The 20,168-nt window shown below is 37.7% G+C and overlaps 5 protein-coding genes across 11 annotated transcripts; all 5 read right to left on the bottom strand.

Annotated features, from left to right (window-relative positions):
• Positions 1-98: 98 nt before the first annotated feature.
• On the bottom strand, positions 99-2,860 carry LOC133721844 ((-)-alpha-pinene synthase-like). Of its 3 annotated transcripts, none has more exons than XM_062148586.1 (6): positions 2,694-2,860; positions 2,050-2,314; positions 1,355-1,958; positions 1,114-1,273; positions 769-1,017; positions 99-641 (listed from the first exon to the last, which is right to left on the bottom strand). In XM_062148586.1, exons 2-6 carry the CDS (start codon positions 2,216-2,218, stop codon positions 348-350), a joined length of 1,476 nt encoding a protein of 491 aa, XP_062004570.1. In that variant the 5' UTR covers positions 2,219-2,314; positions 2,694-2,860; the 3' UTR covers positions 99-347. The 3 variants fall into 3 exon arrangements, with proteins under 3 accessions (XP_062004570.1, XP_062004568.1, XP_062004569.1); XM_062148584.1 differs by lacking the exon at positions 2,694-2,860 and adding an exon at positions 2,422-2,671; XM_062148585.1 differs by lacking the exon at positions 2,694-2,860 and adding an exon at positions 2,422-2,669 and having other exon boundaries at positions 100-641; positions 1,114-1,252.
• A 2,227-nt stretch (positions 2,861-5,087) lies between these two features.
• LOC133721856 (F-box/LRR-repeat protein At3g58900-like) lies at positions 5,088-8,390 on the bottom strand. 2 transcript variants are annotated; one of them, XM_062148599.1, is made up of 4 exons: positions 7,581-8,390; positions 6,307-7,389; positions 5,925-6,101; positions 5,088-5,518 (listed from the first exon to the last, which is right to left on the bottom strand). In XM_062148599.1, exons 2-4 carry the CDS (start codon positions 7,360-7,362, stop codon positions 5,270-5,272), a joined length of 1,482 nt encoding a protein of 493 aa, XP_062004583.1. In that variant the 5' UTR covers positions 7,363-7,389; positions 7,581-8,390; the 3' UTR covers positions 5,088-5,269. The 2 variants fall into 2 exon arrangements, with proteins under 2 accessions (XP_062004583.1, XP_062004584.1); XM_062148600.1 differs by having other exon boundaries at positions 5,354-5,558; positions 6,307-8,390.
• A 147-nt stretch (positions 8,391-8,537) lies between these two features.
• On the bottom strand, positions 8,538-10,980 carry LOC133721858 (putative F-box/FBD/LRR-repeat protein At4g03220). The gene is made up of 3 exons (XM_062148601.1): positions 9,615-10,980; positions 9,144-9,323; positions 8,538-9,007 (listed from the first exon to the last, which is right to left on the bottom strand). Exons 1-3 carry the CDS (start codon positions 10,650-10,652, stop codon positions 8,747-8,749), a joined length of 1,479 nt encoding a protein of 492 aa, XP_062004585.1. The 5' UTR covers positions 10,653-10,980; the 3' UTR covers positions 8,538-8,746.
• A 1,409-nt stretch (positions 10,981-12,389) lies between these two features.
• LOC133723383 (uncharacterized) lies at positions 12,390-15,035 on the bottom strand. Its single transcript, XM_062150214.1, has 3 exons — positions 13,226-15,035; positions 12,840-13,019; positions 12,390-12,760 (listed from the first exon to the last, which is right to left on the bottom strand). The coding sequence occupies exons 1-3, from the start codon at positions 13,319-13,321 to the stop codon at positions 12,491-12,493; spliced, it is 546 nt and encodes a 181-aa protein (XP_062006198.1). The 5' UTR covers positions 13,322-15,035; the 3' UTR covers positions 12,390-12,490.
• Positions 15,036-15,202: 167 nt separating this feature from the next.
• Positions 15,203-17,555, bottom strand: LOC133723382 (putative F-box/FBD/LRR-repeat protein At5g44950). 4 transcript variants are annotated; one of them, XM_062150211.1, is made up of 4 exons: positions 17,454-17,555; positions 16,141-17,211; positions 15,753-15,932; positions 15,203-15,559 (listed from the first exon to the last, which is right to left on the bottom strand). In XM_062150211.1, exons 2-4 carry the CDS (start codon positions 17,182-17,184, stop codon positions 15,293-15,295), a joined length of 1,491 nt encoding a protein of 496 aa, XP_062006195.1. In that variant the 5' UTR covers positions 17,185-17,211; positions 17,454-17,555; the 3' UTR covers positions 15,203-15,292. The 4 variants fall into 4 exon arrangements, with proteins under 4 accessions (XP_062006195.1, XP_062006196.1, XP_062006194.1 ...); XM_062150212.1 differs by having other exon boundaries at positions 17,457-17,531; XM_062150210.1 differs by having other exon boundaries at positions 16,141-17,542.
• Between the last annotated feature and the right edge of the window lie 2,613 nt (positions 17,556-20,168).

Here is a 20,168-nt window from a genome sequence, read left to right as displayed (position 1 = left end):
CATAACAAGGGTTAAATTTCTTTAAAACTACTTAAGTTTTTGTAATTTGACATTTGAAACTAGTTTTTCAATATTAATATTCACCAAAATTTATTGAAATTTTATTCAACAATCATCCGTCAAAACTTTCCACCAAAATCCAGAGTATTTCCATTGATTTCAATGTTCAAACTTTGGAGCTACCTAACCATAAGGGACAAGCAAGTAATGAATATTGGCAAAGCAGGTGAAACACATGCATAACACCAATAATACTACACCCCATCTTCTAAAATGGGCTAAAGCCAACCAACAAGTGGATATGGGTACGTAGGGCCTCATTATTCAATCACAATATATGGTCATCCTCACAGTGGCACTGGATCGATGAAGAGTGAGACAACACCATCTTTCATAACGTTTCCCACTCCAGTGTACTCATCCTCCCCTTTGTAAAGGAGATCAACCACTCTCGTTAGGTTAAGAACACGAGTAAGCACAGGCATCGGCACAGCGGTCGGTTTAAGAAACTCTTCATTTATATCCTTCCATGAATCCACAATTTTTCTGTTGAAGACTTCAATGGTCTCTTGTTCTGAGACCCCATGTTGCTTCATGTAGCAATCAATACTAGAAGCAACATGCTCTCTCTCTTTCTCAAACTGCAAAACATATATACAATTAATTCAAATATTCATTAACTAATCGAATACAAAATGTGATGCTCAACTATATAATTAATTACTATTGGATTTATTGATTAATAATTGTAAACACATACGTACGTACCTTGCTAGAAACAATGTCATCCATCAGCCTGAAAATGATGTTGGAAGCCCTAAGAATTTTAGGGTCATTTGCTAACCACTTAAATGCCTCCTTGGTCACTATGTCTTCCATTCCGACTAAAGATATAGTCGAAAGCAAAGTGTTTCCAACAGAAGGTATCGCGATACCCATATACTCATCCATGCTTGGGATGTAGTCTTCATGGAGCCATCGTGCCTCGGCAAAGTATAATCGGGCTTGAGCTTTTATCTAAAAAATAAATAACATGATCAAACAATTAATGATAGTCCAAAAATTTCACAAAACCATGCAACAACCCTAAATATGTTAAAAGACAATACATACAGCTTCTTTTGCATAATGTACTCGGTATGAAGTTCCTTGGTTTACCATCTCCCCCTCAATTTCACTGCAAACATTCAGCAGCCTGCTATAAAATATCTTCATATAGTCTGGCAATTCATCTATACAATTGACGTCCCACCTGAAAATTCCATAAACGATACTAAATATTCAAATAATCTTAAGCTAAGTAGGAGCAGATCGGCAACAAACAATTTTAATTCATGAAGTACTTGTTTTGTACCTTTGAATTGCTTCAGTAAAGATCTCGAGTTCTTCGAATGTACCATATGCATCGTAAATATCATCCAAAACTGACCCCAAGGCAATTACTTTTGTTAGAAATTTTCTCCCTGAGGCGTATTGGGGTTCGAAAAATACTCCGACTGTCCAAAAATACAACTCCACAATCCTATTTCTTGCGAAAGGAAGCTCCCTTTCAAAGTCTAGTTCTTTCCACCACCTAGAGATCTCACTGAGCTCCCTTTTGTGTAAAGACTGAACAAGATTGAAATCTAACTTTGCAAGTTTCAACAAAGCTACTACTTCATGATGCAGAGATTTAGGATTATCTTGTAAGATTGACATGTAACGCCTTGCACATAATCTCTCTGGACTTTTTCGGAGATGTCTCTCTAAGGCTTGCGTTATTTCTGCTGCTAGTGGATGACTTACATGGGTTACAGATGACTCAAGGTGAGTTGTGGTGAAAAATACAGCATCTTCTAGTATATCTTCACCATGCATCCTTAGATGTGTTGCTTCATAAAAGCTTAACATACCAGCCGTATTGGCAGTTAAGCCTTCTTTGAAGTTACCATTTGCATCTTTGAACTTGTCAAAAACATCTGCTTGAATAATATTGTCAAAGAATTGATCAACACATAAGAAATACAATATAAGTGACAAAAAATGGTAATACTTTCGATCTTTACCTACCGGATGAAACATTATATCCATGTTGTCTTAGTAGCCGAAAACCAAGAGCAACATCGTACAAATCACCATCATGAACATATGTAGCATGCATATGTTCGAATGCTTGTTCTATTTCTGTTTCGAAATGGTATGCGATACCAAGACGCTGCATTGCATCAATTGACTTCATCTGTGTTGAAAAATTACCTGCCGCATTTCTGAAAACATCCCTCCTGACTACTACTTTCAGTTGGTCAACCTGCTTTTTCCAAAGGCCATCAGTTATCTGCAGCAAAAATCGATCATATATTAAAGCCAAACCCTATGTAAATGATTGTGAGATCGATAAAGATAACTGCATTGTAGTTATAGAAACGACGTGCTTAAGATTACATTGTTGTCCTGGGAGGCATAGTTAATGAACCGATCTCCCCAAATGCTTGGTTGAAAATTCGCTGTCCGCCGAACAATATCAGTCTGAGGAATTTGTGGCTTTTGAAGTGATAGAAAAGTTCGGATAGACATGATTTGCTTGCTGTAGCTAATTTGTGTGTTGTGGTTGTGTACTAGATGTAGATAAGCAAAGATATGCTATAGATGATAACATATATAGCATCCATGAATACAAAAGTGTACAGAGTCTAGAGGAAGAAGACAAAGCTTACCAAAAGCTAGAGAGAGATATGGGAAATTCTCTGATCGTAATTGCAGACAACCAACAACACACCCCACCGAACTTTCGTAAGCTGTAATTTCACATGGTAGCACAGTAGTAGCCAACTTATTTTGACTAGAAAAGTTAGGAGAGAAATGACGATGACTTGATGACTCGGTTAACAATAGATGCCTCAAAGTCTCAAACTACTTATATAGTTATATGGAGGGAGAATTCTGGAATCAATTAATGTTATTGTAACTTCCAGGTTCCAACAACTCTTTTGAATAGGATGGCTCTACGGTTCCCTCTCACGTTTTACATGATATGATTCTCATAATAATATAACGGTGTGTAGCAATAATTCGGACGTATATGTCAGATGTCATATGATTAATGTGAACTTTTTTTGGGCCATTGCACCGGATAAATGATTCACAAGGGAGTACCCACACTTGTAATTATTTTGTCTGCCAATATTATCATTTGTCAGACCTATAATTCACAGAGGAGTAGCGGCCTAGCTTGACCGTTTGACCGAATTGCCCACGCTCCACCGCATACTTGTCGCCGGCGACAACCAAAACTAGAATGAAACCAGCAGCCTCCAACTTTCTCTCTTCCATATCAAGCTGCCGCCTCTGATATACATCTTCGGCACATCCGTTTGTTGCGGCCCAGGATGACCAATGCTATACTGTTTAGAAACGTCTGCATAGTTCGTAAACCAGACACAGATCAGCAATACTGACAGTCGAAAAAAGAACATAAATACACAAGAAATTAAAGGTAAATCAGAAAAACATGAAAGAGTTGAAGCGCATAGCCGCATACCTTCATACACGTAAGCAACAGCCCATTTGATAGCAACTTTTCCTCGCCTCTTGCACGTGCCAATATTGGCATGAAAATCATCTCATATATACATTCTCTTCTCGATACTCAAAGGCAAGCAGGGATAACTTCATGTGTGTAATGATGCAATGTGACTTCTTAATCATGGGGAAGCCACTCCATCCCATTTGATTGGACATAACGAACAATTCTCTTCCCGTTCCCATTCAATACGCTCCCAGCCTATGTGATTGCAAAACTACAATTTAGAAACGAGCTGGAATTTCTTTTCTACATCCAATTATTTAGCCACTCCATCAAAATTCACATGAGATATCAGACGTTTTCATAAACATTTAAACTCCAATTTTTCAATATCCCAGACACGGAGCGATAAATCGGCAAAGTTTTTCACACAGAAACTTCAGTTAATTCTACCAGTGACCAGCTTCAACATAAAGTAATGTTTGATCCACCGGCTTCTCATGTGTGGCCAAAAACCATAATGCATCACTCGAGTGATAAGAAATAATAGATCTGCTTATTACTTGATTTTGAACCCAGTATCTCACTCCAAAACCTCATTAAGAAGACTATCAGAGTTTTATTTATAACTCCTAATTTTTCAATATCCCAAACACGGAGTAATAAGTAAGCAAAGCTTTTCACCGAGAAACTTCAGTTAATTCTGCTAGTGACCAGTTTCAACATAAAGTAATGTTTGATCCACTTGTGTCTCATGTGTGCCCATAAAACCATAATGTAGCACTCGATTGATAAGACATAATACTTTTACTCCTTATACACCCGCATGGACACAAAGTTCAGAGTCTAAGACACTATATTCAAGAAAAATTCAGGACATAGAGGAACAATTACACAAATGAAATTGGGGTTCTGTAGAGGATACAGCACGAATTGCATACGCAGATGATCATCAGAAAACCTTTAGAGAGCTTAAAAAAAACAACATAGAATCAAGAGGCTTAACTCTGAGTTGAAGAAATAAGCAAAAGCGAAACTTAATTCTACATTAGTAACTCGGTTGACAAGGACTGTCGCATCCTTCAGTGGGGTGCTAATAGTAATCTAGCAAAAATTTACCTCAGGGACATTGGACTAGTTGGATCTGCTAACCATACTTGGTGTTCCTTTAGAGCTATAATGCATTAGTTGATTGATAAGCAATAAATTCTCTACAAATGCAGATGAATTTACTGAAACACTTGAAAAAGGATATAGAAAGCCAACATGGCAAGATTCTCTTACCTTGAAGTTAGTTGAAGTCAGAAGCAAAGGCAAAGCTTCATTCTGAACCCTGATTCCAGTGATTGATATTTAGCATGATTTCAACCGTGCGAAAAGAAGTAAAAATCTACAACAGTTTGTTAAGCAATTTCTCTGGTTTCCCAGATAAACTAATGCAGACCAGATATTGCAAGGGCACAGTAGTAAAAGCATTTCAAAATCAGTAGTAAGAGCATCTCGTGCACTGGTAGTGAAAAGTAATGCCAACAAAAACTTGCAAACAAAATAATGCATGAAAACAGATAAACATAACAATCCTTAAACAGCCTTATTGCTTGTATATTTTGAATGAACACGAATATATCCCTAAACAAGGAATATTATTTATCAAATTTGAAACAAAGAGATCCATGTAATTGCCAAAGGATCAATCAACATTCATATCAGAATCTGCAATACATAAAATAAAACAATACATAAAGAAAGCTCTATGCGTTTTCCTTTTTACTTTTTCTGAATAACAAGTACAGCATTGGAAATCATCTTGATTTTCTTTAGTTTCCTTGTAACCTTCTTCAAATCTATGGGCAAACAAATCACAACCATTCTCTGCATATTGAGAGCATACTTGAGCATATACTTTGTCAGATCAATTCCATTAGACCCACTGCAAAGCTCTATAGTCACATGCTTAAGCTGATTAGTAAAAGCAAGTTCTTGCAGCTTCCAGTATTCCATATTAAACCCGAATGTCTGGAAGAAAAAAGTCAACGAGCATATTAGTTGAACCATTCTGAACAAAAAAAAAAAAACTATAATCAATGAGAATGAAAGTACAGCTGTGTTATCTCAAAAGCATGATGAACGAGCTCCTATGTTTGAATGTTTTCTGTAGTGAGTGTGTGTGTGTGTGTGTGTGTGTGAGAGAGAGAGAGAGAGAGAGACAGAGAGACAGAGAAACAGAGAGAGTCAACAAGCATATTAATTGAACCATTCTGAACAAAATAAATACCATAATCAATGAGAATGAAAGTACAGCCGTGTTATCTCAAAAGCAGGATGAACAAGCTCCTGAGTTTGAATGTTTTGGTGTGTGTGTGTGTGTGTGTGTGTGTGTGTGTGTGAGAGAGAGAGAGAGAGAGAGAGAGCCTTAACTTACATTAGATTGAGGGTTATGTGGTGGTTTAGACTTTATGCATAACAAACTCAAATTAGGTGTTCTTCTGAAGACACAGACCAATGCTGGGACCAGCTCATCAACAAAGCTTTCGATAATCAAACACAAACCGGAAGTATCATACAATGAAGCTGGCACAGATCCATCCATAAATGAAGCCTGCAATGTTGTAAATCAGGTTTCTCAATTTTCCTTTCATTCTTTCATAGATATGAATTTTCATCTTGTTTGTAAAATCAAAACTTCAACTCAAATTTAGTCCAACAATGGCTTGTAAGAAATAGAAAAAACTAATGCAAATTGCAAGTCATAGTTTTTGCAAAATAAATAAATAAAAACAGTTTAAGGGTTTCAATTCGTATACCTTAATCACCACGTCATTTAGCAAAAGACCTGGAGCCCTGCGTAAACCCCAAAGAACCTCATGTACCTTGTTTAAGTCCTCTACTTCAGGCTTCAAAAAAAGTGCAGCTGTTTCTAAGCATTCTAGTTTTCCTAGATTTGGGTATTTCATCAAATTCCCAATCCATTTGAAAGATTTAAGATTTGGGGCATCAATAGTTAAGGATTTGTTGCTAGGTGAATCAAATGTCCAGTAAAGATCTATGTCCACAAGTTTCTCACTTGAGATATTTAAATGGCACATATGATCCAGAGGACCACAAATCAAACTAAACCTTTCCAAAGATGACCGGAAAATGGTGACGTTCTCTATCCCAAGAACATGACTAAGATGCAAATCCCCAATGCACTTGCAGGAACATGAGATCCATTTGAAAAACTTGTCATCTTCTATATAAACATTTGTCAACTGCAAGTACTTGAGATTAGAGGAAAAGGCAAAAGACGGAGTTCTAAGGACCGTATAATTCATGTCCACCACCAGAGACTTCAAAGGTGCACAGAGAAACACACAAGATGGAAAAAACACCAATTCGGTGTTATATAAAGTAATCTTAAGATCAAGCACTTCAACATTACACCGTACTGCATTCTGGATCCAAGTGCTCAATCGATAACACTCATTATCACAGATGCATGGTGTTAAATCTACCTCCAAAGAGTGACTTTCCCAACGGAGACGAAAGGACTGTATCTTATTATCCCCACGATGAAACAAGAACCTTTCCAAATAAGTCGACAACTTTAGCCGCCCGGAACACGTGGACATAGAATCGGAGGAAAATTCATCAAAATTCAGCGAGGGAGCAGATATACAAAGTTCTCCACACCTTTTGGACACACAACACACACGACTAAGGTCCGGCAAAGCCAGGAAGGAAAGAATGTGGTGTGCAACTTGATCCGGAAGATCGCTAAATCTGTCTATCCCGCTCTCATTCCCACCACTACCTCCTAGTCCTACACCTTCACAACTTGCAATATCCCCCAACTTACGCCTTTGTTTCATCATTTCCATATAAACTAACTGTATCTCTTTTCCCTTCTGCAACACAAGTTTGATTCAATTTATATATATCAAGCCAATAAGAGTCGGAAACTAAATCAGTCTACAGTAATCTCACTTTAACCTTCTTCAGTTTAACAGCTAATATTCTCCATAACTTACAATATCCTTCACTTCATTTCAACACTGAACCAAAATAAAAGACGAGCAGTAATCTTGAAACTACGTACCGTTCAAGTAACCGAGAGATTCATCTTACCCAGCTACCAGGTTTCTCTCTCCCTCTGGTATTTGATGAATGATCGCACCCGAAGCACAGCACGTAGAACCCTAATTGTTGTGAATTTGGGGGTGAATTGGGTCTCCTTCTACCTCTATTTGATTATATCCCCGACTGGAGGCACAAATGAGCCCGTCCCTGAGGGCAAGAGCCTCCGCTAAAGGAACCGTTGTAGTACCGACCCTTCTAGTAGCTGCTACAAGTGGTCTGCCATGGACATCACGTATAATAAATCCGCCAGCAACAGAGGAACCGCTAACAGATCCATCAAAATTTAGTTTTACGGTACAAGCAGAAGGAGAAGTCCACCTGATGGTGGGAGGATGGTTTTGAGGAGCAACTCCACCTGCCTGACCATTTGAGCTCGTGGCAGTAGTGAGGACTGCAGCCGAAGCTGCGACCACAGAGTAAGGGTTTGGGTTTCCATTTCTAAACACTGTCATTTCTGGCTTTCCAAATTTGCCAGCAGGAGACAAACCCGCTTTATTTATACTGATTTGTAGGAAAAGTGTGATGATGAATACTATTCATCACTATCTTTCTCACTATTACATTTGAAATATTGAAATCAAGTTTACATTAGTTCTCAGAAATACAGGCAGATGAACTTGGAAAGAACCTTGAAGAGGAATACAGAATTGAGATCATAGTGGCAAGGTGCTCCGCTGTAATTGAGGTAAGAAACAAATGGGAAGCAACCCTTGATTCAAATGATGATGATATTCAGCCGATAGTGACATTGCAAATTCAGAATTTACTCCAAAATCTGTAATCAACTCTCTAATGCATGCTCACTATTGCAAAGGTATATCAACTTCTTTGTTTTTGAAACTCCCCATGGCTGGTTTTTTGATAAAAGCATTTACTTGCACAAAGGAAAAGAAAAGCAGACAAGAAAACCACCAACTAAACTTCGCAAAGAGATGCTAAAGAAAACTAATGCGTAGTCGAATGTGCATCCAGTACAAGAACAGAAAATATACCAGTACACATGGAACATTGCTGGTTAACATCTGAAAATAACAGATCTAACTTATAGGCAAAATGGATCCGTGATCGTTGATGCTAAATTTTCAATGCTATGACAGTTGACATCTGAAAAGTGCCGGAGGAGCTTTATCCTCTTTTCTCTTTTTCACGAAAGACAACTGTGGCACCAGAAGCTATCTTGCTTTCCTTTAACTTCCTTGTAACTATCTCTGAATCCTGGGGTGGATAAATAACAATCATTTGCAGCAAATTCTGAGCGCACTCAAGAATATACCTTGCTAAATCAATTGCATTGGAGTCATTGCAAAGTTCTATGCTGACCACCTTCAGCTGATCTATAAAAGCAAGGTTTTGCAACTTCCAATATCCCATATCAAACCCAGATGTCTGGAAAGGAAAAGGATGACAAGCAATTCAAGTGAAAGTTTTACATGTCAAAAAAAGTGATTAGTGTCATTGCGCGCGCGCGCGTGTGTGTGTGTGTGAGAGAGAGAGAGAGAGAGAGAGAGAGAGAGAGACTTACATTAGATTGAGGGTTGTCTAGAGGGGTTTTAGACTGTATACAAAGAATATACATATTAGGCAATCCTCTGAAGAGAGAAACTATTGCTGGAACCAACTCGTCAGTAATGCTTCCAATATCCATAGTCAAACAATGAATATTATATATTGGAGCTCGCATGGATCCTTTACTGAATGGAACCTGCAATGTTATGTAAAGTGTTTGTCAATTTACTTTTCAATCTTTTCAAAATGAATTTACACTGTTGTTGGTGTGACCATTTTTTGAGAGAAATGTGACCAGTATCGATGTAACTTAAATGCCATCAATAATGTTCGCAACAACACCATTATATAGGAAGCATAAATAAGCTAACATTTCCATTGCCATACTACAAATGAACTACAAAAACAGTCTAGTTCATGCCACTTAAACAAAAGAAAAGTAAAGAAAACAAAAGAACTCAGCCTGAAAGGTTCTGCTCTTCTTTACCTTAATGGTTGCTTCGTCCAGCATAAGAGCTCTAACTTTGCATAAACTGCAAAGAACCTCATACACTTTGTCTAATTCATTTTCATCAGGCCTTAGACGAAGCACAGCAGCTTCTAAATGTCTGAACTTTCCCAGAGTTAGGTGATTCATCAATTTCCCACTCCAACTCAAACACCTAAGATTTGGGGCACAAATATTTAAGGAACTGTTGCTAGGTGATTCAACATACCAGCCCACAACTATGTCTTCAAGTTTCTCACCTGATATGCTAAGATGGGAGGTGTTGAACACATCAAAAAACCTCAATATTTTCAGAGACGAGCTTTCAATACTGATAGTTATAATTCCACGAACTTGATCAAGATGTAACTCTTCAATGAACTTGCAGGAACATGAGACCCATTTGAAAAACCGGTCGTCCTCTATCACAACATCTTTTAACTCCAACTTAGTGAGATTTGATGAAAAACCAAACGAGGGCGTTCTAAGAAGAGTAAAATTCATATCCACTGCTAGGGACCTCAAAGTTCCACAGAGAAAGACGCTAGACGGAAACGGTGCCTCCTCGGGATCATACAGAGTCATCTTAAGGTCAAGCACTTCAACATTACACCTCACCGCACTATTGATCCATGTGATGAGTCGATAATGCTCGCTAGCACAGATGCACACAGTTTCATTTTCATCCATATAGTGCCGCTCCCAATTGACACGAAACGACTGTATCTTATTACCCCCACGATGAAACAAGTACCTCTCCAAATACGTCATCAACTGCAGCCGGTTACGGCATGTGGATCTACAACCCGACGGAATCTCATCAAAATTCAAACACGGGGCAGACAGAGAAAGCTCTCTCCATCTTTTGGACACACAACACACTCGAACCAGGTCCATCACAGTTAGAAACGAAAGAATGTGATGTGCAACCTGATCCGGAAGATCACTAAGCCTGTCTATCATGCTCTTACTCTCACTACAACCTCCTCCTTCACCCTCACAACTTGCAATAGCCCTTTTCTTAGGCTTCGGCGCCATGAACCTAGACTTAACCAGGGTTTTCAAATACTAAAATCCTCCTATTCTATTCCAACCCAACTACAATCTTCTTCACCTTCGCAATTCACAATTCAGAGCATTCAAGACTACCACATCGATTATTTCATTTCAAGACTTGAGCAAAATGAAGAAAAAGCATGAAGGTTGATACCAGCACGTACCATATTCAACAATGCCAGATTATCTCAGGTGGATAGGGCCTCATCCTCATCGATTCAGATTCTGGAATTTGAGACATTGCCATTTTCCCTCGCGTTGCAGAGCGCGGAGAACCCTAGTTTTGTTATTTGGGGGTGTATGGGGGATTTTATTCAAGTCTAGATTTGGGCTTTTCCGGTAGTGGCATGATGGGGTCATAAAGTGCTTTGACTGTTTGGGCCTCATCTAATAATCGAGATCTAACACTAACTAAGGCTCAGTTTGAGAGAGCTGAGATTAATTTAAAAGCGGCTGTAACTTTTAGCTTACGAAAGCTGTTGTTTTCCAACTTCTATAATATGCTGCTGTTTTTTTTAATTTTACTTTAACTTATAAGTTAAACAGCTTTTGTACAGCTTATATCGTAGCTTAAAAATTGTAAGCAGCAGTAGTTTTTTACCTTATGAAAATTACTTTTTACCAACTTCTATAAGCAGCAAGAAATAAGCTGTTTCGTTTAATTTTACCAAAAACATTTTGCTATTTAACTTATAAGTTAAATTGGACCTAAATTTACCTGAAAAAATTTCAAATAGAACCCAATTACAGTCCCGAATGTCAGGTTGAATTTTATATATCTTTATGTCTATCTCTACTATTAGAAATGGAGGCGTAGAGTTTAGTGTCAAAGGCTTCACCAAAAATGAAAGTGCCTAAAAAACCAAGCCAAACACATGGCACGTAATAAATAAATAAAAGGTTTCGATGGGCGCTATTGTATAAATAGCGTCATACAAAAAGAGAAAGAACCAGATGCACAAACGAGTAACTGCCAGACGCACGAGTCGCACGAACGATGAACTGCCATGTGCACGACGACTTTGGAGATCGTGGTGATCGGAGTAAAACTGGCTTCAACTAACATATAAAGGAGAGACATGGCCAAGAAGAGGAAAAGAGTAAAATAAGTCTAAATTCAAATACATCAAAATCCTTAATTACTCCGTTCAGAATTTGTTCTTCGGATGATTTTTAGGGTTTCTTTTTCCATAGATTTTGGATTTTCCTTCGGATAATTATGGTTCAGGTAACTTCTCATTGATTCTCTATTGAACTTATTTGTTTTTCCAATTGCACCAATTTTCTTATGGTTCGTTTCTTGTTATAATAATTTACAGTGTGATGGTCTGCCCCATAAAAAAGAAAATTACAATTGACCTAAACGACATGAATAATTTACGCTTTGCTTATGAGAGATACGTCCATCTTTTGACAGACTACAACTTAGGGACCAAAAGAGAAATTGTTCCAACCAGGACCTTCAGTACCTTCATTACCCTGATTTATAACGATTGAGGATTCTAAGTTTCTAACTTTAGGTCACACCTGATCAAGTTTAGGAGGCGATTAGAGTCAATGATGAGGGTATAATGCTATTATTAGATAACCAAAATATTCAAAGATGAAATACTTCAAAATTTGCAAGGGGACTGTGAAAATTGACAAATTCTTCTTCAATCAAGCATAAGGCAAAACAAACACAACCATATAGCAGCACAAAATGATCAAAGCTCAATGAACAAAGACGAAATACCATTACACTGATTCAAAGAAATTCCAAAGAAATATCAACACTTACAGTTACGTTTCAACATGGTATCAAAAATAGATGATGAATACTACCAAAATGGGTTAACTGAACTTTCGTATTTCTCAAAAGTAACTGCGGCATTGGAGATCATGTTACTATTTTTTAACTTCCGTCTAACATTAGATTCACGGGTTAAATACCTAATGACCATTTTCTCCAGGCTCTCCGCATGCTCAAGTACATACCTTGCTAACTCAATTCCATTAAACCCAGCACTGAGCTCTATGGTAACGTCCTGAACCTGAGAAATAAAATCCAGGTTTTGCTTCTTCCAATACTCCATATCAAACCCAGACGTCTGTAAAGAAGAAGGCAACATGCAAGTCAGTATCAACTTTTTCTCTATCCATAGAGAAGAGGGAGAGAGCTTAACTTACATTAGATTTAGGGTCAAGTGAAGTTGGTTTATAACACATGTATAAGGTACATAAATTTGGTGTTCCTCTTAAGAGAGAGACAACTGCCGGGACTAGATCATCAGTAAAGCTACCAATATTCATTTGCAAATACCAAATCTCATCTAATTGAGCTTGCATGCCTTCCTCCCTGTAAGCAGCCTGCAATGTTATAAAGGCACACCTTTATCATGTTTCTCAATTACTTCCGTTCTGTTCAACAAAACTTTAGGCATAAACATGAACGCTTATCCTAGCCAGAGAGACCATTATTTATGTTAAAGCACATTTAAAAACAACAGAAAAATTGTAAGAAACATGAACTAGCCGACTTAATACACAGACACAGAGGTTCTGGTTCACTTTACCTTGATGGTAGCTTCATTTAGGACAAGAACTTCCACACTGCACAAACTGGAAAGAACATCATATACTTTGTCGAACTCATCTACTATAGGCTCCATAAGAATAGAAGCTTGTTCTAAACAATTTAAGTCTCCCAGATTCAGGTTATTTTTCACGTTTCCCTCCAACCTCAAAGATTTGACATTTGGAGCAATAATGTTCAACACGGTGCTTCTAGGTGAATAACTGCAGTTAATATGTATTTCTTCAAGCTTCTCACCAGAAATGTTAATATGACAGGTTTCATACACCTCGAAATGAATATAACTAAATTTTTCCAAAGACAAGCTTTCAATGGTGATATTATCTATCCCATTAAGTCCTGCAAGACGCAATTCCTTAAGGAGCTTGCACGAACATGATATCCACTTGAAAAACCCCTCGTCTGCAATGTCAACATCGCTCAATGCCTAGGTCTCAAGATTAGATGAGAACGTAAATGAGGGTGTTTTAACAACCGTAAATGACATTTCTACCACTAGAGACCTCAAAGATGCACAATTAAAGACACAAGACGGAAATGCTAAAAGTTCCCCATCACGATCATAAAAGGTCATATCAATAAAAAGCTTTTGAACATTACACCTCAGTGCATTCTGAATCCAGGTGATCATTCGGAAACTCTCATTAACACAGAAGCATGGCGGTTCCTCGACCTCGTCCTCATGATGACCCTCCCAAACAAGAGTAAATTTCCGCATCTCATTATCCCCACGACTAAGCAAGAACCTATCCAATGCATTCACCAGTTTCAACCGAACTTCACACGGCATCTCCGCTATTTCATCTACACCAAATCCACAAATGCTCACAGACGGAGCGGACAGAGAGATATCTTTGCATGTTTTGGACACGCAGCAGAAGCGAGCCAGGTCGCTAATCAGAAGACGTGAAAGAATCTTATCAAGGACTTCCTTGGGAAGATTGCTAAACCTGTCAGTCTCACCATTTCCACTAGCCAATAACTTACCCTTGTGTTCCATGAATCACACTATGTTGTTAATATCGTTTCCAATAGAGTTTGGTTGAAATTTATACTACAAAAAAAATGGGCTTTTGATTACTGAAGCCATCAATTACTGAGCCAAAGCAAAGACTAAGTAGTAGTAGTTGTAGTAATGATGCGAGTACGTACCACCATTCATGTACCCAATTGAAAATTCGAGCTTGCTCTAGCAAGGAAGAGGATTTGCAAGCCGAAATGGATTGATGGGCGCGTTCTTCGTTGGTGCAGACGCTGCAATTTGATGATTGAAAGGTTTTCCCTCCCGAAGCAGAGCGAACCCTAATTTTCGAAATTGTAGGGGGGGGTCTCTTTCTCCCTTGTGGCCTTGTGGGGCTTTTATACGTGATCAAACTTGACCCGTTAAAACATGAGTTCGGGTCAAGACTTGGGATATACAAATCCAAAACCGATTATGGAGGTAATTTTTTATTCTCACCAGTCACCAATCACCAATCACCAATCACCATGCTGTGCAAGGACCGCAACTCAATCTACTCTGTTTCGAGCCACTCTGTTTGCTTATAAATCTGTACTTGCTATGCTATGCAATTTGACGTTCGTTTTTCCTATTCCTACTTATTTGGTTCAGTTATGATTAAACTTCAACAAGATAGAATGCTGTGGGTTTGCAATCCATCATCTTCTATTTCTTTTGTTGAAAGCTATGTATTTCTTCCCTTCCTTGTAGCGTTGGATTTTACAGGAAAGTTATTACAGGCATTAGTGGCGTTGGTCCTTGGCTGGCCTTAACCATTAGTTTTAATACGGTAGTATTGAAGAAGATTCTTGACAAATTCAAAAACGGTTAATTGTAATTAGAAAATTCAAACTTGCTAATTACAATTTACAGTCGAAAAACCATAACTGAGTAGGCTAGGTATATGCTTACTCTGTCTCAGCCAGTATGATCATTCAGTCACTTCTAAACTCTGAATAAGGCAAAATTCATTCTATAAAATTCCAAATCGGATCAATCAACGTTACACACGGAGTCTAAAATAACATAAACAGAAAGTCAAAACCATCAAAATAAGGTAACTGAGCTATCATATTCCTCGAAAGTGACCAAGGGATTAGAGATCATCTTACTTTCTTTTAATTTCCCTATAGCATTAGATTGCTCGGCTAAATACCTAATGACCATTTTCTCCAGGCTCTCAGCATGCTCAAGTATATACCTTGCTAACTCAATTCCATTAAACCCAGCACTAAGCTCTATGGTAACATCCTCAACCTGAGAAACAAAATCCAGGTTTTGCATCTTCCAATACTCCATATCAAACCCAGATGTCTGCAAAAAAAAAAAATGACAACAAGCAACTCAGTTTCAGTTTTTTCTTTTAAATCACCAAATACAATAAAAGAAAGGAAGACTGTATTAAAACAAGATAAAAGAAAGGAAAACTGCATTATCTTAAAAGTATGAAGAATATGCTATCGACTCTAGAAATGATGAGACAGAGAATGACACGAACTTAACTTACATTAGATTTAGGGTCAAGTGAAGTTGGTTTATAGCAAATGTATAAAGTACACAACTCTGGTGTTCCTCTTAAAAGACAAACGACTGCCGGGACTAGATCATCAGTAAAGCTACCAATATTCATTTGCAAGTACCAAATCTCACCTAATTGAGCTTGCACGCATTCCTCCCTGTATGCAGCCTGCAACATTATTAAGGCAGAACCTATATCATGCTTGTCAACTTACTTTCATTCTTTTCAACAAAACTTTAAGCATAAATATGAACATTCATTCTTGCTACTGAGACCATTATTAATGTAGAATTGCATTTGAAAACAACAGTGAAATTGTAAGAAACATATAGTAGCCGAGTTAATATGCAGTCCCAGGGGTTTCGATTCACTTTACCTGGATGGTAGCTTCATTTAGAACAAGAACTTCAACACTGCACAAACTGGAAAGAACCTCAAATACTTTGTTAAACTCATCTACTATAGGCTCCATAAGAATAGCAGCTTGTTCCAAACATTTCAATTCTCCCAGATTTAGGTGATTTTTCACATTCCCCTCCAAAAGCAAACGTTTAACATTTGGAGCAACAATTTTTAATATGGTGCTGCTAGGTGAATGATTGCACCTGACATTTATTTCTTCAAGTTTCTCACCAGAGATGTTAATATGGCAGGTTTCATCAACCTCGTAATTAATGAAATAAAATTTTTCCAAAGACGAGCTTTCAATGGTGATACTATGTATCTCACGAACTGCTGAAAGAGTTACATCCTTCAAGGATTTGCAGGAATAGGAAATCCACTCGAAAAACCCCTCGTCCTGTATAACAACATCACTTAAATGCAACTTTTCGATATTGGAGGAAAAAGTGAAGGAGGGTGTTTTAACAACTGTACGTGGCATGTTAACCACTATAGACCTCAATGATGCAGAACGAAAGACGCAAGATGGAAATGCCAATGGCTCCCCCTCATAATCAAAAAAGGTGACGTCAAGATAAACCTTTTCAACTTTACACCTCACAGCATTCTGGATCCAGGTGATTATTCGGAAATTCTCATTAACACAGAAACATGCTTCGTCAAGCTCTTCATCACTGTGACCATCCCAAAAAAGAACAAAGCTCTTCATCTCATTATCCCCACGACTAAGCAAGAACCTATCCAATGCATTCACCAACTTCAACCTAAGCTCACATGCCATATCCATAATTCCATCTTCACTATATCCACAAAATTCCACCGACGGAGACGACAGACATAATTCTCTCCATCGTTTGGAGACACAGCAGAATCGGGTAAGGTCTTTAATACCAAATTTTGAAAGAATGTGATGAAAAACTCCCTCCGGAAGATTGCTAAATCTGTCAATCATATTCACAGTACAGGGTCCTTCACCCTCACAACTCCCAGTAGCCAATAACATACGCTTCTGCTCCATTATACTTTTATTTCTATTTCTCTAAACCTACAATAATTAAGAAAATGAGGGCAAAATTCTCTAATTATACATAAGAATTTTAACACCAAGACTACAAATATATAAATCCTTATAAATATAATCTGGGTCTAGTTCAATCAATGAAAGCTAACTCATTTATGCTACAAATCTATGAAAAAAAATTGATTACTTAAACCATGAATTATATTCATTCAAACTGTCAGCCAAAGCAAAAAAAGAGTGGTAAGAATGTAGAAGCAATTATGTACCACCATTGATGTACCCAATAGCTGGAATTCGACGGATTGAGAGTTGACTCCGGAAGCAGAATGAACCCTAATTTTGCAGAATTGGGGCGATTCTGAATTCTCATATTATTATATATGTTTGGGTCGGGTAGCTGTTAAATGGGAGAGAATGACTTGACCCGTTAAACATGGGTTCGGGTCGGGAAACAAACGGAAAGAGAAACCGGAGATGAATGAATTGAAAGAAGCCCACCAAGAAGAGGCCCGCTAAAATTTGGCGGGAACGTATAGATTCTTGACTTTCATTTGTCTTTTGCTTTTCTTTTTTTCCCTTCTAAATTGCTGGAAATATTGTTAATTGGGTGATGAAATTTATTCAATATTTTTTTTTCTCTTTTCTTTTCGTTTGGAGTATTTCTTAGTGAGACCATGACGAAGGAGACCTCATATTTAATTTTCTGAAAACATGATAGTGAGGTTAGAAGGATCACTTATTTCTCAACTGCAATGAAAGTAGTGATTATGGATCTTATGGTAGATTTATGGTTTGATGGGGCAAGCGAAAGTCTATAACTCAACGTTTTTGTCTATAAATTCCAATTTAGCATTATTGAAGATGAGAGACATATTCAAACTAGCATATGAAAGCAATTTCATAGAAGGCACTCTGTTGGCACCTGCATTAAGAGCACAATTAGTACAATTCAAAAAATAATAATAAAGAGATAAATGTCCATTTCGGTTTTTAGTTTCGTGCAACCCCTACTTTGAAGACCAGAGAGAGAGAAGAGGCGAGGTTATATTCCAGAGAGCATCGAGTTACACTCCCACTGAAACCAAGCTAAAAAAATGCACCATTAAAACAAAGACCCAACTTTTGGACCCAAACAAAGGCCCAATCAGACTTGCATTACAAAAAATAGTGCAACTAGGACTTTGGACCTAAGAAATCGGCCCAACTAGGATCGCATCTGACATAAATTAAAAAAAAAAATTCAATGCACATGAATTAAAAAAGTTAGGAAGTTTCTATTCATACCTCCAAAATTGGTATTTGTACCTCTCTCTTTTTCCAAATTATAGTTGACTTTGTCAACTCATGCCAAATTACCAATAAGGACACAAAAGAGGGGGAAAAAAAAAAACTTTTTTTTAACCCCACCCCACTCCTAGATGTCAGTGAGGTCTGAAACTGTGACATCCACGATATCGGTTATCCTAAATAACCAACAGGTCACAGCTCACAGGAAAAAAAAAAAAAAAAAAAGTCTCTTCTTACCTTTACAAACAGTATGTTTCGATGAGGCAATTCGCAAAATTCTAATATGTGCATTGCCTATTATATTGCTGCTTGCGCTTTTTTTCCAACTCAAAACAATTAGTAAATATGTGTCTCTCTCCAAGAACATTATGTTGGACCGGCTTTGGAACACCATAACCACTTTCAATACGGACATCTGTACGTAAATCATAATTAAGTGATGAAAACTTTGTATCCAAAAACTCAGTTTAATTAAAAATTTTGAGAATTGGGAGTAATATCTAAACATCTCAGATAGCAGTATACTAACGTGCTTCTATATTCAATTGATTTAATGAAAAATATTGTATTGATTACCAACTGGAGTTTTTTTTTTTTTTTTGGTGCAGCTTAATTGTATGAAGTGTAAAATAGGATTGTGAAATCTTCAAAAATTGAATGAGATTCGACTACTGATTTTGGAGATATGAATAAAACGTAAAAGAAGAAGTTTTTATTGATTTTATTGGACGATGGGCGTTGTGGGAAAATTAGGGAGGTATAGATAGCAAATTTGTTATCTATAAAAGTAAGTTGGAGGTCTATTAAGTTGGGAGGTCCAAATGTCAACTTTGGATGTATGAATAGAACCTCCCAAAAAGTTATGGAACAAGCGAGCTCATCAAATTGAATTATCCGATAAAGTGTCCTTGACCTATACGTCCAATTCTAAAATAATAAAATAAAATAAAAAATGACTTCCAAAATAGAAAATGTTCACCATCACCTCACCAAAAAAGAATAAAATAAAATAAAAAATGACTTCCACATCAGCCCATTGAACCTAAAGGGCAGTAAAATTACCATTATGTAACATCCTCAATTATCAATTAACAAATTTGCACAAATCAGGGAAACATTCTCGGAACGCAAACCGCAGTCCCATGTCTACAGTTTACAATTTTTAATGGGAGCCAGTGTGATGAGGACGGCGCGAAAGTGGCCAGGGTCAACAACATGATGCACGACTGGTTTCTTCGTTTGGGAAGTTGATTCAGATAAACATAGCCATGCACTGGAGCAAAAACGAAACAGCATCATCTACGTCCTGTTTGGCAGTGGAGGAGTTGGGATCCTCTACCACGTTCCACGGGTACCATTTTGCGTAGAGATGGAGGCAGAGGACGAGGACGAGGACAACGACTAAGAAGATGACTAATATTGCGATCATCATGATCTTTTTGGTGAGTTTTACGGCCTGTGAGTCATTCTGGCCAAGAGATATGAGTCGCCCATTGATAAAGTGAGAGCTTTAGCTCGAAACCAAAAGAAATAGCAGATCCCAGATGATAAGAATTGGGGGAGAATTTGATAACCAAACCAAATTTGTGGCTTTTGCGAAGAAAGGAGAAGAATCCAGATGAGGATCGATTGGTAGATTTTACTATAACTCACATTGAATTGAAACCCTAAGAGAGCTTCGAGGAGGGAGCTAT

The sequence above is a fragment of the Rosa rugosa genome, chromosome 7, assembly GCF_958449725.1.
Source record: "Rosa rugosa chromosome 7, drRosRugo1.1, whole genome shotgun sequence".
Taxonomy (NCBI): Eukaryota; Viridiplantae; Streptophyta; class Magnoliopsida; order Rosales; family Rosaceae; genus Rosa; species Rosa rugosa.
Note: the sequence above shows the minus strand (reverse complement) of the source record. Positions and strands in the feature narration are given on the sequence as shown.

Coding starts and splice junctions, on each gene's coding strand:
- LOC133721858 (XM_062148601.1), bottom strand. CDS start 10,652: ATGGCGCCGAAGCCTAAGAAAAGGGCTATTGCAAGTTGTGAGGGTGAA. Junction 9,324..9,614: donor TGGACGAAGCAACCATTAAG/GTAAAGAAGAGC, acceptor ATAACATTGCAG/GTTCCATTCAGTAAAGGATC. Junction 9,008..9,143: donor TAGACAACCCTCAATCTAAT/GTAAGTCTCTCT, acceptor TTTCCTTTCCAG/ACATCTGGGTTTGATATGGG.
- LOC133721844 (XM_062148584.1), bottom strand. CDS start 2,553: ATGTCTATCCGAACTTTTCTATCACTTCAAAAGCCACAAATTCCTCAG. Junction 1,959..2,049: donor TGGATATAATGTTTCATCCG/GTAGGTAAAGAT, acceptor TTATTCAAGCAG/ATGTTTTTGACAAGTTCAAA. Junction 1,274..1,354: donor TTTACTGAAGCAATTCAAAG/GTACAAAACAAG, acceptor TTGAATATTTAG/TATCGTTTATGGAATTTTCA.
- LOC133723383 (XM_062150214.1), bottom strand. CDS start 13,321: ATGGAGCCTATAGTAGATGAGTTCGACAAAGTATATGATGTTCTTTCC. Junction 13,020..13,225: donor TAAATGAAGCTACCATCAAG/GTAAAGTGAACC, acceptor ATAACATTGCAG/GCTGCTTACAGGGAGGAAGG. Junction 12,761..12,839: donor CACTTGACCCTAAATCTAAT/GTAAGTTAAGCT, acceptor TCTTCTTTACAG/ACGTCTGGGTTTGATATGGA.
- LOC133723382 (XM_062150211.1), bottom strand. CDS start 17,184: ATGGAGCAGAAGCGTATGTTATTGGCTACTGGGAGTTGTGAGGGTGAA. Junction 15,933..16,140: donor TAAATGAAGCTACCATCCAG/GTAAAGTGAATC, acceptor ATAATGTTGCAG/GCTGCATACAGGGAGGAATG. Junction 15,560..15,752: donor CACTTGACCCTAAATCTAAT/GTAAGTTAAGTT, acceptor TTTTTTTTGCAG/ACATCTGGGTTTGATATGGA.
- LOC133721856 (XM_062148599.1), bottom strand. CDS start 7,362: ATGGAAATGATGAAACAAAGGCGTAAGTTGGGGGATATTGCAAGTTGT. Junction 6,102..6,306: donor TAAATGACGTGGTGATTAAG/GTATACGAATTG, acceptor ACAACATTGCAG/GCTTCATTTATGGATGGATC. Junction 5,519..5,924: donor CACATAACCCTCAATCTAAT/GTAAGTTAAGGC, acceptor TTTTTCTTCCAG/ACATTCGGGTTTAATATGGA.